The 15149-nt window shown below is 51.2% G+C and overlaps 1 protein-coding gene across 6 annotated transcripts in view; it reads right to left on the reverse strand.

Annotated features, from left to right (window-relative positions):
* Positions 1 to 1512: 1512 nt before the first annotated feature.
* Positions 1513 to 15149, reverse strand: part of MAP3K3 (mitogen-activated protein kinase kinase kinase 3) — a 63620-nt gene continuing 49983 nt past the window's right edge. For 4 of the 6 annotated variants that reach the window (XM_088028196.1, XM_028087444.2, XM_088028198.1 and 1 more), the window contains 10 exons: positions 14400 to 14533; positions 11103 to 11176; positions 8991 to 9058; positions 8687 to 8779; positions 7900 to 8091; positions 7192 to 7340; positions 6414 to 6545; positions 5856 to 5985; positions 5336 to 5513; positions 1513 to 4320 (listed from right to left, as the gene is read on the reverse strand). In XM_088028196.1, coding sequence (XP_087884322.1) covers positions 4092 to 4320; positions 5336 to 5513; positions 5856 to 5985; positions 6414 to 6545; positions 7192 to 7340; positions 7900 to 8091; positions 8687 to 8779; positions 8991 to 9058; positions 11103 to 11176; positions 14400 to 14533 — 1379 coding nt within the window. In that variant the 3' untranslated portion in view covers positions 1513 to 4091. The remainder of the gene's footprint in view (positions 4321 to 5335; positions 5514 to 5855; positions 5986 to 6413; positions 6546 to 7191; positions 7341 to 7899; positions 8092 to 8686; positions 8780 to 8990; positions 9059 to 11102; positions 11177 to 14399; positions 14534 to 15149) is intronic. The other 2 variants (XM_088028197.1, XM_028087446.2) reach the window with 1 other exon arrangement.

Consider the following 15149-nt stretch of genomic DNA (forward strand, 5'->3'; position numbering starts at 1 on the left):
TGGGGCGGGGGGATCTTTGTGGCAGGAAGGATGCAGACTTCTCATGCAGAGGTGACAGGGGACATGGTCAACCCAGAGCATTCCTGGCCTTGATTGGGGTGGGGGATGGGGCTGGTGATAGGTATCAGGGAAATGACACGAGCCTGAGAAAAAGAGGGGGTGCTCCTTTTTCAACAGCCAGGCCTCCATGCTGTCATACCCAGAGTGGTTTTAGAACTGAAACTCCACTTTGCTTCTCAGCCTTGTGTCAGTTAAGAAAGGGTCAGGATGGCCGGCTCAGTCTGTAGAGGATGCAACTCTTGATCTCAGGGTTGTGAGTTCAAACCCCACATTGAGTGTGGAACCTACTTTAGAAAAAAAAAAAAAAAAAGAGGAGGTTAGGCCATCAGTTGGTGATGGAGCCTGGCCTCACTGCACTTCGGTATACTGCAAGGCAGAACCCTCCTGCCAAGTCCTTGTCTGGACCCCCTTTGCCCTGGAAATCTGCAAAGGATGGTGGGAACCAGCAGATTCAGCAAGTGCTGTTGAAGGTTCTCTAGTTTGCCATGTCCTTCCCCATCTGTCATCTTCCCCTTGCTTTTTCAAGCTCTGGGGAGTGGGGCAGCCATGGTCACCGTCCCAGGTAGTCCAAGGAGAAACAGCTTATCTCTCCTCTTGAAGGACAAGTTTACAGCAGGGCAAACATGGCCAACTTGGAGGACCTGAGACACCTCCCCACGCCCAGCAGATTACTGGCAGGAAGTCTGGGATGTCTGTCCCAGACCGAACTGTCCTGATTTCCCCCAAACTGCCCGTGGGCGATATGACCTGGTGGAGCAAGAGGGCCGACTCCTGGGGGATTTGCTGCCACTGCACCCCATACAATACCTTAAGTTCCTAAGTGACGCTATGCCCACAGGACAGGGTAGGGAGCGGGTGCTCAAACTGGTGGCAGATGGGCCACTGTGCTGTGTTGAGGTAGACACTGACCCCTGAAGCAGCAGAGCTAACACTAAGCAGAGATGGCACTGGGTCATCAGCACAAGGAGAGCTGAGAGCCTCTTTCAGAGCAGGCCCAAATTCTGCACTGGAGGCCTCAGGTGGGGACAAGGAGAGTCTCTCCCTGCTCTGAGCTAAGCACCACCAGCAGATAGACCAGCAGGGAGATAACAGCAGAATATGGTTCAAGGGGATACTTCCCTGCACCGGGAAGACTACTAGATGCCATGAAGTTCTGGGAGTCCAGCCACTGGTGACACTTGGGTCAGGGGGGTCGACAGTTACCACCCTGATAATCAGCCCTGATAGAAGCACCCTCAGCAGAGCTCCTGAAAGTGAGGAGGGAAGGGAGCCAGCTCTGAGCCTGCAGTGGTATCAACCATGTCAGCCCATCCTAGGACCCCTCTTGGAGTCATTTCAAGTTCTCTGCTAAGGGACCCAAGCTGGTTACCAGGCACCATACCTGGCTCCTCCCGGGGAAACACCTACTCTCTCCACTCCCCAACCAAAAGCATTGCCACAGGACCCCTTGGGTATAAATGATCCCTTTTATTGTAAGTAATGCGCGACACTGGCCTGGCTTTGCACTGCAAGCCCTCGGTCGAGATATAGTCAAATAACTATGGCTGCAGGTTCTTCTGCACGATCCACAATTCAGACACAGACACAGAGCTGAGGTGGAAAGGAGGGGCAGGAGGGCGGTGGAGTGTGGGCTGTCCTCAGCCCCGGCCTCTCCAGGTAGGTCTGGCCAAGGCTGACATAGCCCACGGAATGATGAGCAAATGGCAGCATGGCCCTTCCCACAGCAAGCCTGGGGCTTCCGGGGGACTGCCTTTCAGAATCTTCGGGCCCAGGCTGTCCTAGGCCCACAACTTGTCATCTGGGTTATTTAATATAAAGACAATAAATTAAAATTAAGCGACAGCTTGGTCCTGAGGATGCTGAGCCAGCATGTCCACAGTTTTTGGCACACACACGCAAAAAAAAAAAAACAAAAACAAAAACAAACCAGGGTCTCTTATTTTTTTGGAGTGCAGCGTTTGTTGGCCTGTTTGCAAATTCACTTTTAGAACCCATTCCCTGTAAGACCCCAGGAGGTGGGGCTCTGTGAGAGCCTGAAGCTGGGACACACAGAGTCGTCTTGGCACCGGCACCGTGCTCTGTTTCCTCTTGGGGAACGGGGACTGGGGACGGGGGTGTGGGCCCACGAAGAGTGCTACAGCCATCAGGATGGGGGTGTGGAGAGGCCGAGCTGCCACGTGGCGGCTTTGGTCAAGTTGAGGGACCAGTCCCCACCCTGAGCTAGGGCCGAGGTGGAGACAGGAGCTCGTGCTCACTGTCTTCAGAGGGCTGAGCTGGGGGTGCCTGATAGAGGCCCCTGGGGGAAAAGGATGGAAACAGAGGGGCCCAGGCCCAACTGGCACCGTGCAACACACATTCCTGCAAAACCAGCTGCTTTCATTTTCTCTTCTCTCTCTTGAGGCGTCCATCACCTGTAACAATCTAGAATTGATATATATAAAAACCATCAAATATGATCTGAGATATAAATTAACAAGTACAAGGCCTCACATTACATGATGTGAAAAGGCTAAAAACAGCGATAGAAACTACATTCATAAAAGTGCATCGTCAACATACAACGAAGGCTTTGGCTTGTTCTGGTGCCCGTGGGGAAGTGGGCATGGCTGGCAATGAGCAGCTGCCTGGCGCTGACCCCCAGCTTCCCGGAGAGGCCCATCCCTGGGCACTGGCTTTGTTGTTGTTATTGTTGTTGTTGTTGTTCCTTTAATGACAACTCCCAAGGAAACTGGGTGTTGGGCGGGAGGAGCTCTAGCAATAGGCACATTCTGGAGGGGAGGGGCTGGAAGAAAGGACCAGCGCCCAGGCTGAGGTAAATAAGGCCAACTCTAAGCTGCTTGGAGACACTGGCTCCGCGACCCCTGCTACCATTCCTCCTCAAAGAAGGGAAAGAAGCTGAGATGGGGATGGGCAAGGCTGGCCAAGAGGGAACAGAGATGGTAGTTTGGGGCACAGCTGGTGACATCACATGGGCTCTCCCTTCTACCAGGCAGAGAGGGCTCTGGCCTAGCAGGGTCACGCTCACAGACAGCCTGATCCAACTTCCCCGGCTACCCAGGAGAGCCCGCCCAGGACTCTGGGCAGCCAGCTGGGTCAGATGCCCTCACCACGATGTCCATCTTCCTTTCTGCTCCAGTGGGAGAAAAGGCGCCAGGTCAGGAACACAAAGGCCATTACCTTCAGCTCTTTCCAATCCAGCCCAAGGCCCAAGCCCACAACAGGGATACTCAGAGCCCAAGGGCACACAGTCTCCAGTTTAGACACTGGGTACAGCATAAGAGTGACTCCAACTTGTAAAACAGAGACAATTGCATTGACAAAACTGGGTCTCCCCCGCCCCCAAGTGGGGGAAGTTCCAGATCTCAGGCCCCTGCTGGGGGGGGGGGACGCGCAGGGTCATGGGGGCAGGCAGGATGGGCTCCTCCTTCCCTGAATAAGGCAGCATAACATTTGCTTCATTCATCTTTGGTAAAGGACAGGGACTGGCAAAGCTGACCTGGGGGCTCCGGGGAGAGTGCAGCCCCAGCCTCTGCCTTCCATTGGCTGTGGGATGCTGGGCTTTACCTCAGGCTTGGGGGAGGGCTCATCCAGCCCAGAGATGCCCTGGTGGTCTCCAGACATGGGAGGAGAAACAAAATAACACTCTGAATGAAAGTAACACTATTCAGACCCTCGTGTCTGTCCTGTGCCCCCACGCCCGTGGGGCTTTGGCGCTGACTGCAGTGTCAGGACACAGCCCTGAGGATAAGGCCCTCAGCACTTTGCACTGTTCCTAGCCCCTTCCCCTCCACGCAGAGCTTAGGATGCTGGAGCTCTCGGGTCTGGTAGGCTGGGGGCTCCCAGTCCTTGAGGCTGCAGCCACCCCGCCCTGGCTCTGAGCCCCAGTGGTGGACAGGGCACAGACGGACGCTGGCTGGACTGGAGCTCCGTGGTCCACAGCATTGCCCAGGAGAAGCAGCAACTTTGCGGAGCCGCACGGCCGCCCCTTGCCCGTGCAGCAGGGGAGGTTGGCAGCAGTGCGCCTAGGGAGCTCAGTACGCGAGCTGTGCAAAGTGGTGTGTGAGCAGCTCCTCGGCCGAAGGTCTCTGGCGGGCCTCCACAAAAATGCGCCTCAGGAAGTCCCGGCCGTGCTCAGAGATGTGGGAGGGCAGCTGAGGATTGGTGGGTTGGGTGGCAATTTTGAAAATGGCAGCCATGGCTTCATACTCTGCCCAAGGTGGTTTCTCCGTCAGCATCTCTACCACGGTACAGCCCAGGCTCCTGGAGAGACAGAATCCCATGTCACCCCAGACTCCCTGACCTGCCCACCATCATGAAAGGAGGTGCCTTTCTCAGAACACCCTGAAGCAGGATGGGACAAGCTGAGGGTTGACACCTCTGTAGAGGGTTCCCAAGGCCTCATCTACCGAAGGCTTCATCAACCTACACCCACTCGGGTGAGTCTTGAGATTGGGGAAGAGACCCCTTAGCACGGACAGAAAGAGCTCAGAGATAACTGTGTTGGTTTCCTATTGTTGCTGTAACAAATTACCATGAGCATAAGACATTAATAAAAATTTATTCTGGAGGTCAGAAGTCTAGAACTAGTCTCAATGGGCTAAAGCCAACGGGTGAGCAGGGATGGTTCCTTCTGGAGGCTCTGCCTCTAGAGGCTGCCAGCACTCCTTGGTTCACGGCCCCTCCTTACACCACTCCAGTCTCTTGCTTCCACTGTCCCATCTCTTGCTACCCACTCTCACCTGCTGTCTCCCTTTTGTAAGGACCCTTGCAATTATACTGCGCCCACCTGGATGATCCAGGATGAGCTCCCCATCTCAAAATCCTTAAATTAAGCATACCTGCAAAGGCCCTGCTGCCACGTAAGGAAACATTAACAGGGCATGGGGTTATAGTATGTGGGCATCTTTGGGGAACCATTACTCGCCTACCACAATACCGTTCTGAGGGGAAGAGATGCTCTCACAATTTCCAGGCCCTTTCAGAGGATGCACAAGAAGGGAGGTACTGGTGCTACTTCTATCAGGAAGTTAGCAAACTCTAGGGATGTTTTCCATGCCCCAAGTTCTCATCCATAGCAGATAGGTGCTGTTTGGGGTTAAAACGCAATGCACTTGCGTATGTGCTGGGGCAGGCACTGATGGCCTGGCCTGGCTGCCAAGAGATGAGTCTCCTCTTTCTCCCACCACACTGCAAAGTCCCCCACAGCTCATTTCTAAGTTAGAATCACGACAGCCCAGACATGGAGACGCCATCCCAGCATGTCCCCAGCACTCACCACACATCTGCCTTCCTTCCGTAGCCCTCACCGCTGATCACCTCAGGACTCATCCAGTAGGGTGTGCCAGTGACCGAGCGCATGCCTGTGCCTGACATGCAGATGGTCTGCAAGCGCTTGCTGGCCCCAAAGTCCCCCAGCTTCACATTCCCGGCAGAGTCTCGGAGGATGTTGGCTCCTAAGGCATGAAAGGGCAGAGGCTGCCACCCTGGGCCCTCTGGGTATTTTCTACCATCCACCCTCTTCCCCTCCTTCCCAGGTCACAGGGCTGCTGGGGAGGATGGAGACTACCATGAATGAGACATGACGTGCACAGAGTGCCACTGGCTTCGCCCTATAGCATGAAATGATCAACACCATGGCCAACATCTATCTGCACAGCACCCTACAAGTAGTTTCCCAAATTGCTCAACCAATCTATACCAATCCCCCAAGGAAGCAATTAGGGTCTCACTTTTCAGAAAATTCAGAATGGTTAAGTAACCAGGTCTTGGGGACCCCACAGCCTGTGCCTGCTCACCCTTGATGTCTCGGTGAACAATCATGTTGCTATGCAGGTAAGACATGCCCTCCAGGATCTGCCGGGTATATTTGCGGGTCACGCTCTCTGTCAGAGCTCCGTAAGCCTTCAACTGGTCTTTCACTGAGCCCTACAGCCACAGGAGTCAGAGGGAGTCAGCTCAGGAAAGGGGAGGGAGAGGGGCAAGGTTATTTCCAGCCCCCAACATGGCAACAAAGGAGTGATTCAGCCAACCCCGGTGAGTGGTGCCCCTGGCTTTGCTGGGGGCTACCAGGCAGCTTGGAGAACAGTTCCCTTAAGCGATGTATGATCTAAATCCAGAAGGGAGGCCCCTCTGCTCCAGATAAAGGCGGTTCTTACTGGACAGTGCAACCACCCTGTAAGCCTCAGGTCAGGGTCGCCTGGGACACTTCACATCCCACACCATCACCACGGCCAGATGCAGGGCCCTCCTGACTTTGAGCATCACCTCTGGCATCTCAAGTGATCAGAAGCATGTCCAAGGGACACCTCCTCCAGAGCCCACAGCGCAGGTCTGGCCCTCTGGGGAGTACGTACCCCCGGCATGTACTCCATGAAGATGGTCAGAGTCTTCTCAGCACGGTCCCGCAGACAGCCGTAGTACTGCACTATGCGTTCATGCTGCAAATTCTTCAGCAACTGGATCTCACACTCCAGGGCACTCACCTCCTAGGGGAGGGGCCCAGTGGTCACCTTGGCTTGCAGGGCCCCACTTCTGCCCACCTGGGATCAGCCCAGTTTGCCCTAATAAGTGACCTCAGGGGGGTCTGTCTGCCTTGGGAACTGGAGCAAAGGGGGGCTCTCTTAACCGTCTGGCCCTTGGACGCAATGCTGGGTGACCCATGGGACAGTGGCACTCCCGTGCTGGAAGAAGGCAGACAGTGGGGTGGGAGGAGGGGTGCAGATGCTTAGTTAAGGTAACTGCTGCATTTGTCCTCTCAGATTGGAGTGTAGGCCACACCCAAAGTTGAATTCCAAAGATAAGCTCCTTCCTGGACCAACCGCTGAGAGGCAGCTGTTTGGTGAGAGTGGGCAGGCACTGCTCTTTGTGGCGCTGGCCTCTCAGTTCGGGTGGTTTGGTACTTTGGCATCAACTCAGTTCCTCATACCTAATCCCTCCCCCAGGGGGTCTGATGCTCTTTGGACCACAGTCCCTTTACCCCGTGGCCATGGCCAGGGTGGAGAGCAAGGGAGCATGGGAGGAAGAATGATAGGGGGAGCAATCTGTAACTTCTTGAGCAGTTAATCTATGCAGTAAGATGGGAATTTCTGCTAAAGGGGACAGTGGAGGCCAGACCGTGGGGGAAGGCAGTACCTTGCTTGTCTCAGGGCTGTCTGGGTCAAACTGGACTTGCTTGGAAGCAAGTTCACGTCCTGTGTCCACGTCATAGCACAGATAGACCCTGCCGAAGGCACCCTGGCCCAGAAGCTTCCCACGGCGCCAATTGATGGGGGCACTAGGAGCTACAGGAGAACAGAAGGAAAGAGTGTTAGCTCGGGCACATTATTTACTGAGATCTTGCCTTGGTCTCCAGAGGCTCTGTGATGGGACCTCTGGCTCAAAAACCCCTCACCCAGCACAGTCCTATCTCTCAGCCCAGCATCTCCACCCCCTTCTGGAGCAGGCTCGGTGCCCTGATCAGTGGGACCGTTAGGTCCAAGTCCTGAGGGGCAGATGACTGGCTACCGTCATGGTTAAACACTCCTCTGAATTGACCAAATACCTTTATTTCCTAAGTCCCCAAACATCTGAATATGGCAAGGACTGAGGAGATTGCTCTTCTGTTTAAACACAGAGAGACTAAAGGCCAGAGAGGGGAAGTGGCTTGCCACACAACAGTGGAGCGAGGCCCAAGGTCCAGGGGATCTGCTGCCGACCCACAGCTTCTTCCAGTGTGGTGAGGATGGGCCAGAGCAGCCTACCGCTGAGCTGAACAGCCCCAGGGGACCTCTGGCCTCCTGCCCTGCTGACTGTCTGAGCACCCCCTGGGCAGTCTCCTTCTGGCCAGGGCCCACTCCTCACACTTGGTCGGCACATTCCTCTCCTGCACAGAGAGGGCATTCTCGCTGTCCGCACTCCGTAGGCGCCCTCTCGGGTCCAGGTACTGTACCGCCAGACCCATGTTCTCGCCATTTGTGCTCAGGGAGCGGCTGGACGGCACCAGGGTAAAGAGGTTGCCTTGATGGCGCCGTATTCGTGGAAACGTTCTTCTGCCTGAAGGGATGCAGGAGACAGAATAGAGCAAGTCAGCCCCCTGGCTACGAGGCTAAACGTGCAAACCACATCATCCCATCTGCCCTTTTACCTAATCCATGCCAAAATGGCTAATGTCCCAAGCACCCTAGAATCAGGACAAAAGCAGGAATTACGAAGCAGCCACGGATTGTTCAGAAAGCCCTGGCCAAAGGGAAGGCATAGGGCTAACCCTGGTGCACCACATCACTCACAAGGCCAATCCACTGCCGAAGTCTGTCTTCCCTGGCATCCTAATCCTAAACCTTTGTGGAAGCTCCCTTCTGTCTGCTGCCATGGGGCAGAAGAGGGCGCTGAAGAGCTGGCACCATGGGGCACGCTAGGGACTCAGACCAAGTGTTCCCAGTGGCAGCATCTTGGTTTCCAAATACCGTCCTTCTGCCCATCTCCCCTTGGTCTCTAGTGCCTCAAGTCTGGGCACAGCTCCTCAGGAATAAAGAAAACATGCGGTCTGGCGGGACTGGGCCCAGCCCCTGGCAGTGGCTTTTGGGTGGCAAAGCTCTACCCATGTCCATTCTGAGGCAGCCAGCAGGGGGCAGGGTAGAGGTGCACTCACCCTCATTGTAGTCCTTGTGGTGCACAGACACGTGGTAGCGCCGGGGGTAGGTTCCACCTTTGACCCCTTTGTCATACAGCTGAGTTTCCCGATCTGGGTAAGATAGAGATAGAGGAATCACTGGTTTCGGGGTAGGTCAATGTGAGTGAGCCACTTAAGGCCGTATGTCACCCGAGACCTCAGAGCAGCAGGCTGAGGAGAATTAAAATACAGTCCTGGCTTCCCACCTCAGCTAGCAAAAGTGGAATGCCTGCAGTCCCATCCGGGCACCCTGCAGTGCTCTTCCAGGCTCTGGGGAACTTACCCGAGAACTCCTGTCTGTTGTCTGGGAAGCTCTGGGCTCGGGACATTCTCGATTTCCGGAAGGATGGGCTGGAAAAAAACAAAACGAAATCACAATGTAGACATGAGCCTACTTCGAAAAGCTGCGCACCAGGGCAGAAGGCAAGGATATCCAGATGGATTCTCTTTTCTAACTCCCTCCCGCATCATTACATGGGATAGAAAAACCAGAAAACAAAATACCCAGGTTGCCTAGCTTACCACAATGTCTGCTTGGTGTGAAATCTTTCCTCACAGTTTGGGAGGGAAGCAGAGTTTGAGAGAAACAGCCCTCTTCTGAGTTCGGCCTCCTACTTTCTCTTTAGTAGTCTGAGGCCCAAATCTGACAGGACCATGGGAGGAAGAATGAACCCTCCAGCCCTCGCAAACTCCACCTTGGAGTTTGGCACACCACTTTCTCTTCTTGCCCTTTCCTCCCACCTTGGTAACAGGGGAAGAGTTGCAAAACATCCCTTGCCCAGGGCAGTAATAAAAACAGCAACAACACCAAGCATCTTCCTTTCGGACTAGAATGAACCCTCCAGCCCTCGCAAACTCCACCTTGGAGTTTGGCACACCACTTTCCCTTCTTACCCTTTCCTCCCACCTTGGTAACAGGGGAAGAGTTGCAAAACATCCCTTGCCCAGGGCAGTGATAAAAACAGCAACAACACCAAGCATCTTCCTTTCGGACTAAGCACCACCATCCCATTTTAGAGATACGGAAACTGAGGAACGGAGAGGTTAAGGGAAGCTATTTGACTTATATTTGATGGAGCTGGGGTCTATGTGGCTCCAAATCCCATAAGGAGGAGAGGAAAGCCCTATGCTCAAGTTAGGCCGGGCCTCAAGGGAGTAAATGCAGGTCACTGGGTTTTACTCCCAAGGAAATGAAAACAAGGCATTGGAAGGACAGAGGCAAAACCTAAGGATCAAGTGGGTTTGCTCAGCTATCTTTCCTCGAATTCACCAGAATGGTCCTCGACCTTACACGTAAGAGTGCCTTTTGAGAGGGCCACGGGTCAGAAACAGTCAAGGCAATGATACGGGGGCTGCCCCCTACTTCACAACTACTAGATCTTCTATGGTCTTGTCCTACTGCCCACCCCACTCCCCACCCCTGCTTGGCCACAAAGCTTAGGAGATGGTCCAAAGCCAGAGTTGGTCCCTGTCCTGGCAGAGCCTTCAGTTTGTGGCAGCAACTCCTGGCACTTTTACCTGGGCCTGCTTGCTTCCCTGGTTGAAGAGCAAGCCCCAAGCAATGCTATGAATTAGGCACCAACAAGTAACTATAACTGTATTCTATGATGTCTAGAGGGAAGACAGTGCTCATCAGTTTTCAGATCTGTTAGGAAAGACGTAGTACAAATTGGGCCAGTACCCATGTGAACAATTAATCAGTTATACAAAGGGGAAAAAAAAAAATCCCCAAACCTGCTCCATAGCCTCTGACCACAGCCGTAAGCCAACTCCAAACATACCCCTGCTGACGGGCGAACCAGCTGCACAGAACCATTAGGTTTGTAAAAGACAGCCTTCTTCCCTCCCAAAGTGTAAGAACAAGATTACACACCAAGCAGATAGTGTGGTAAGCTAGGCAGTCTGGATATTTTGTTTTCTGGTTTTTCTATCCCAGTTTCTTACTCCATCAGAAACACTTGGGAGAAAAAAAAAGAAAGTAAACCCACAGGTAATAATTCAATTTTTTCCCCAAAACACTGAGGGTTCACTACTTCTCAGGCCAGATCACAGCAGTGAGGCCAAGAGCACAAGAGCAGCATGTATTATATGGAAACTCAAAACATGTAAAGTGCTTGGGATAACAGAGCAAGCATTTAACACATGTGACTTGCTATTATGAGCTACTATTACATTCACCTAATTACACAAACATAACATTCTCATGGTATTTGAAAAATTAAGGAGAAGGCTAAGAATCACAGAAAGAGGTCTCTTTCCCAGAAGTATGATGTTTTAACCATGGGCCTGCAGACCACCGTCTAGATCAGACACATACTAGCTAATTCTGTTTCCTCAGTCCATCAGTCCCAAACATGCCTACACACTAGCCCCCAAAGCAGCCACAGTCCCATACCTGTCTGCTGACCTGTCCAAGGATTGGCAGCTTCCTGACAAGGAATTTTCAGCACTGCTCAGGGGATCCAACATCTGCAAGGCAAGTCATACAATAAAGCCCCAGCCCCAGTCCCAACCCCAGCCAGGTGACTCAGGACTTTATGGCCCAGCTAAGGCCAGCAAATGGTCCTTTTTGTCAAAATATGAAAGTGCCCTTTCTCTGCTTGTGCAGTGGGAAGAATGGTTAGGAAGGTACCATTTACCCCCCCTAGTTTTAAAGGCAACGTTCCAGGAGGGAGAAAAATGCCTGGCCGGCATGCCAAGCAGCTCTGCCAGGATAGCAAAGCAGAGACGCTACTTCTCTTGTTGGCATTTTATTGGCTCATGAACACTGGGGGCCTGGCACTGAAGCTGGTACTACCCTGCGGAGGCTTGCATGGCATACAGGTGGGACTGTATGCTTCTGTTTACACTCCATAATTTAAAATTTACGGAGCCAAGTATTGCTCTTATTCCACAGGTAAGCCACGGCAGGTCTAGGAAGGTTAGGAGAATTGTTTCAAGTCATGAAACTAGTATTATGCAGCTGATACACATGAAAAATGTCCTCGTTCCCGGTTCTCATAAGTATCTACGTAGTTAAAATGTTTCTCTAGCCCTTGGTCAAATGCAGTAACAAAGGGCCTTCAGATTAGCTCTTTTTCCAACTAATCTCCCTCCATTTTGCCTATGGGGGTTAGCCCCTATCAGAGTATTCATTGTCTGAGATCCAAAGTTAAACACTACAGAGGGAAGCAGGAATCAGAATTATGAAAATTCATTAACAACTTTCATAAAATTAGTTTCCAACTCAAATTATCCCTTCCTACTTAATGCTAGGGTCCATCTTGCCCATAATTTTAAAGCGAGACCAGTTAACAGAAGAAAGGACAAATAAAATAACACGACAGGCACGATGGAGGAAGAACACCAAAGGTTCAAGAGAGGCCTTTGGAAAACCCACTGAATCCCGGGAAGCCCTCTGTAAAAAAGGGCCCTCTTTTTTTTTTTTTTTTAATATTTTATTTATTTATTTGGCAGAGAGAGAGACAGCGAGAGAGGGAACACAAGCAGGGGGAGTGGGAGAGGGAGAAGCAGGTTTCCTGCCGATCAGGGAGCCCGATGTGGGGCTCGATCCCAGGATGCTGGGATCATGACCTGAGCCGAAGGCAGACGCTTAACGACTGAGCCACCCAGGCGCCCCAAAAAAGGGCCCTCTCTATAACAGTGTCGCACCCGTCAAAGGGGAAGTAAAGGAGGTTACATTGTGTCAGCAAAATTTTTGTTAGAAAAATTAAGCCAAGAAAATTAACATGAATCATGCTTTTGTTCATTCTAAAAATTAGCAAACAGATGCAACTATTACCTTAATCTGATGAAAGAAAAAACAAATAAACCTATCTTAGTTTCACTTTTTAAGAAAGTCCCAGTTGAATATTCTTTCACTATATATACGACACTGTTTTGGTCTCTGTTAGGTGGATTTATCTTGAATGGCTGGTTACCAGGAACAATTCACTTCAGCTAAGAGGAAGGACTTAGGCATTCCTTCTTTGGCCTCTTTCTAAAAGTCTGTCCTCACTAGGAATCCAGTACTCCACACCTTCCAGGGGTAGGCAGGTAAAGCAAAGATGTAAAAGGACCAGGATATAGGGCCACGGGGAAGGATAGAGACCAAAGGCAATGAACTCATTTGTGATCTCTGAGATTTTATATCTAAGTCACCGCTAACACAGCTGATGGCCAGAAGTGCTCTGGTTAGAGGAAACAGAAAGGATGGTCAGTAAAATACCCAAGAACGGAATCCTTAACTAAAATCACCCCCAGGTCACTGTTCTAAACATAAATTTATCTGGAAAGCAGGAATTACAGAAAAGAGAAGCAGTGTAGAGGCCTTCCCACAGTCTATGTAGTTTGGATAATGCTTTACAGAGATTAGCTATCACCAGGAAAGAAAAGTTTTAAGAATCAGTTTTAGGAGAAAGAAAAGTTACAAGGATGAGTTTTCTGTAAAATCGCTCATGTGGTGGTGCTGGCCCTTCTAATGGATGCTTTGCTCTTAAGAAATTTCCCCTTCCCAGACCAAATCCTAAAAATTTATAAGAGCCGATCTTTCTCTTATGTAATCAAAACAAGCTCACTGAAAAGACTTCAGAATGAAGCCAGAGATCTCACTCTTGCTGAGTTCACTAAGCCAAAATGCCATTTTCATCAAGTGAGTCACTAGTTAAAAAAGTTACCCATTAAAATGGGTGAGCCATTGTGGTGGGCATGCTCTAAGGTGGCCCCCCCAATGAGTCACAGTTTTGTATAAACCCCTCCCCTAAAGCATGGGTAGAATTTGTAACTTGTTTCTAGTCAAGAGACTATGGCAAAGAAGGTGGCACATTCATCCCCATGATGATGTTATATTTTACGACTACATCTTTACAGACTGAAGCAAGAGATTCTCCTCTGGCCTTGAAGAAGCTGCCATATTGTGAGAGAGCCATGTGGCAAGGAGCTGAAAGCCATGTGGCTTCTAGGAGCTCAGAGTGGCCTCTGGCCAACAGACAGCAAGAAAACAGGGACCACAGTGCTATAATCACTGCCAACAACCACATAAGCTCAGAGGGGAACCCCAAGTTCCAGAAAGGAATGCAGCCTGGCTGACACTTGACTGTAGCCTTGTGTAACCCTGAATGGAGGGCCCCGTTAAATCAGGTTCCTTACCCAGGGAAATTATAAAATAATAAATGTATGCTGTTTTTAAACTGCTAAGTTTGTGGTAATTTGTTGTGTAGCAACAGATAATATAGCTGTCTAGCAGCATAAAAGCTCACACAAAGTAACCATTTCTACAGTGTAATTTGGATATGGTACACCCCCTACGTTTCATCAAGAAACAGCAAAACTAAAATATGGCTGATGAAAAATAAAATCTGTCAGTTCAGGATTGGTCATATGTTAAAATCCGCTGATACCACAGGTGGTTGTAGGGAAGCATTCAAATAGCAGAGTGGTGTTCTGCAGGGAGACCCGTGAGAGGAGCACAGCAGAGGAAAAATCTGTCAAATGCTCATCCAACACCAAGGAGGCTGGGTAGTTTACACACTGTTCATGGCAGGAATTAATATTTGGCCCCTAAAAAGGAATAATCCATATTTGGGCAGGCCTGGCTTACAAAGGAGTTAGTGGATGGGGTTCAAATCCCTCAGCTCTGCACCACGCCCCCTGACAATCCCCATTATAACCTTGGTCTGACACACTCCGAGGCACACCCCAAGCCTGTACTCACACACTGCTCGCTGGTCTCTGGGATGAACTCCCCTTCGCTGTTGATGCTGGTGTAGGACCCCTGCCGGGCAATGCGTTGCTGCCGCTCAGGCACGTAGCCAGGGGGAGGCGAGCTTCGGCCAGGGTTCTGGGAGCCTAGAACACAGAAACAAGACCTTTTACAACAGAGCCCAGAATGTATGGCTGAGAGCAGCAGACAGGGGACCAGGTCAGACCAAAACATCTGCTGCAGAGGCTGGTACCAGGTAGGAACTCAGCAGAATTCCATTTGTTTCCTTCATCCTATGTGGCAGATACAATGGGTTAGACTCAAGATCCATTCTACCCTTCTAGTATGCCTTCCTATACTTCAGAAGTTAATCAGCTAAAAGCTATTATTCCTGGGTACAGCCAGTCAGATGCACTTGTGCGAGGTTTAGATGGCTTCTTGCTGCTGCTGCTGGGCGAAGTCGTAGAAGCCCCAGTTTTTCCAAAGCAGCATTACCCGAGGCCCCACACCTGGCCTCCCGCTTTCCCGACGTCAAGACACAGAAGCAGTCATCCCTATGTACGTGGTACGGACCAGAGCAGAGGGGCATTGTGCTTCTGAATGTGGTAGCTTCCTGGTTACAGAAGAGGGAGGAGCTCTGTGGCGTCTTAACCTAGAATCTGTTTCTCTCTCCAATCACTTTATAAGCCAGGATGAGCACTAAATCTCTTCTTCCCGGATCTAGTTAGAGAGGATTCTACTCTGTGCACCTGAACCCTGACC

This window comes from Eumetopias jubatus, unplaced genomic scaffold (genome assembly GCF_037043125.1).
Source record: "Eumetopias jubatus isolate StellerSeaLion01/CBP00866 unplaced genomic scaffold, mEumJub1_p1.0 scaffold_10, whole genome shotgun sequence".
NCBI lineage: Eukaryota > Metazoa > Chordata > Mammalia > Carnivora > Otariidae > Eumetopias > Eumetopias jubatus.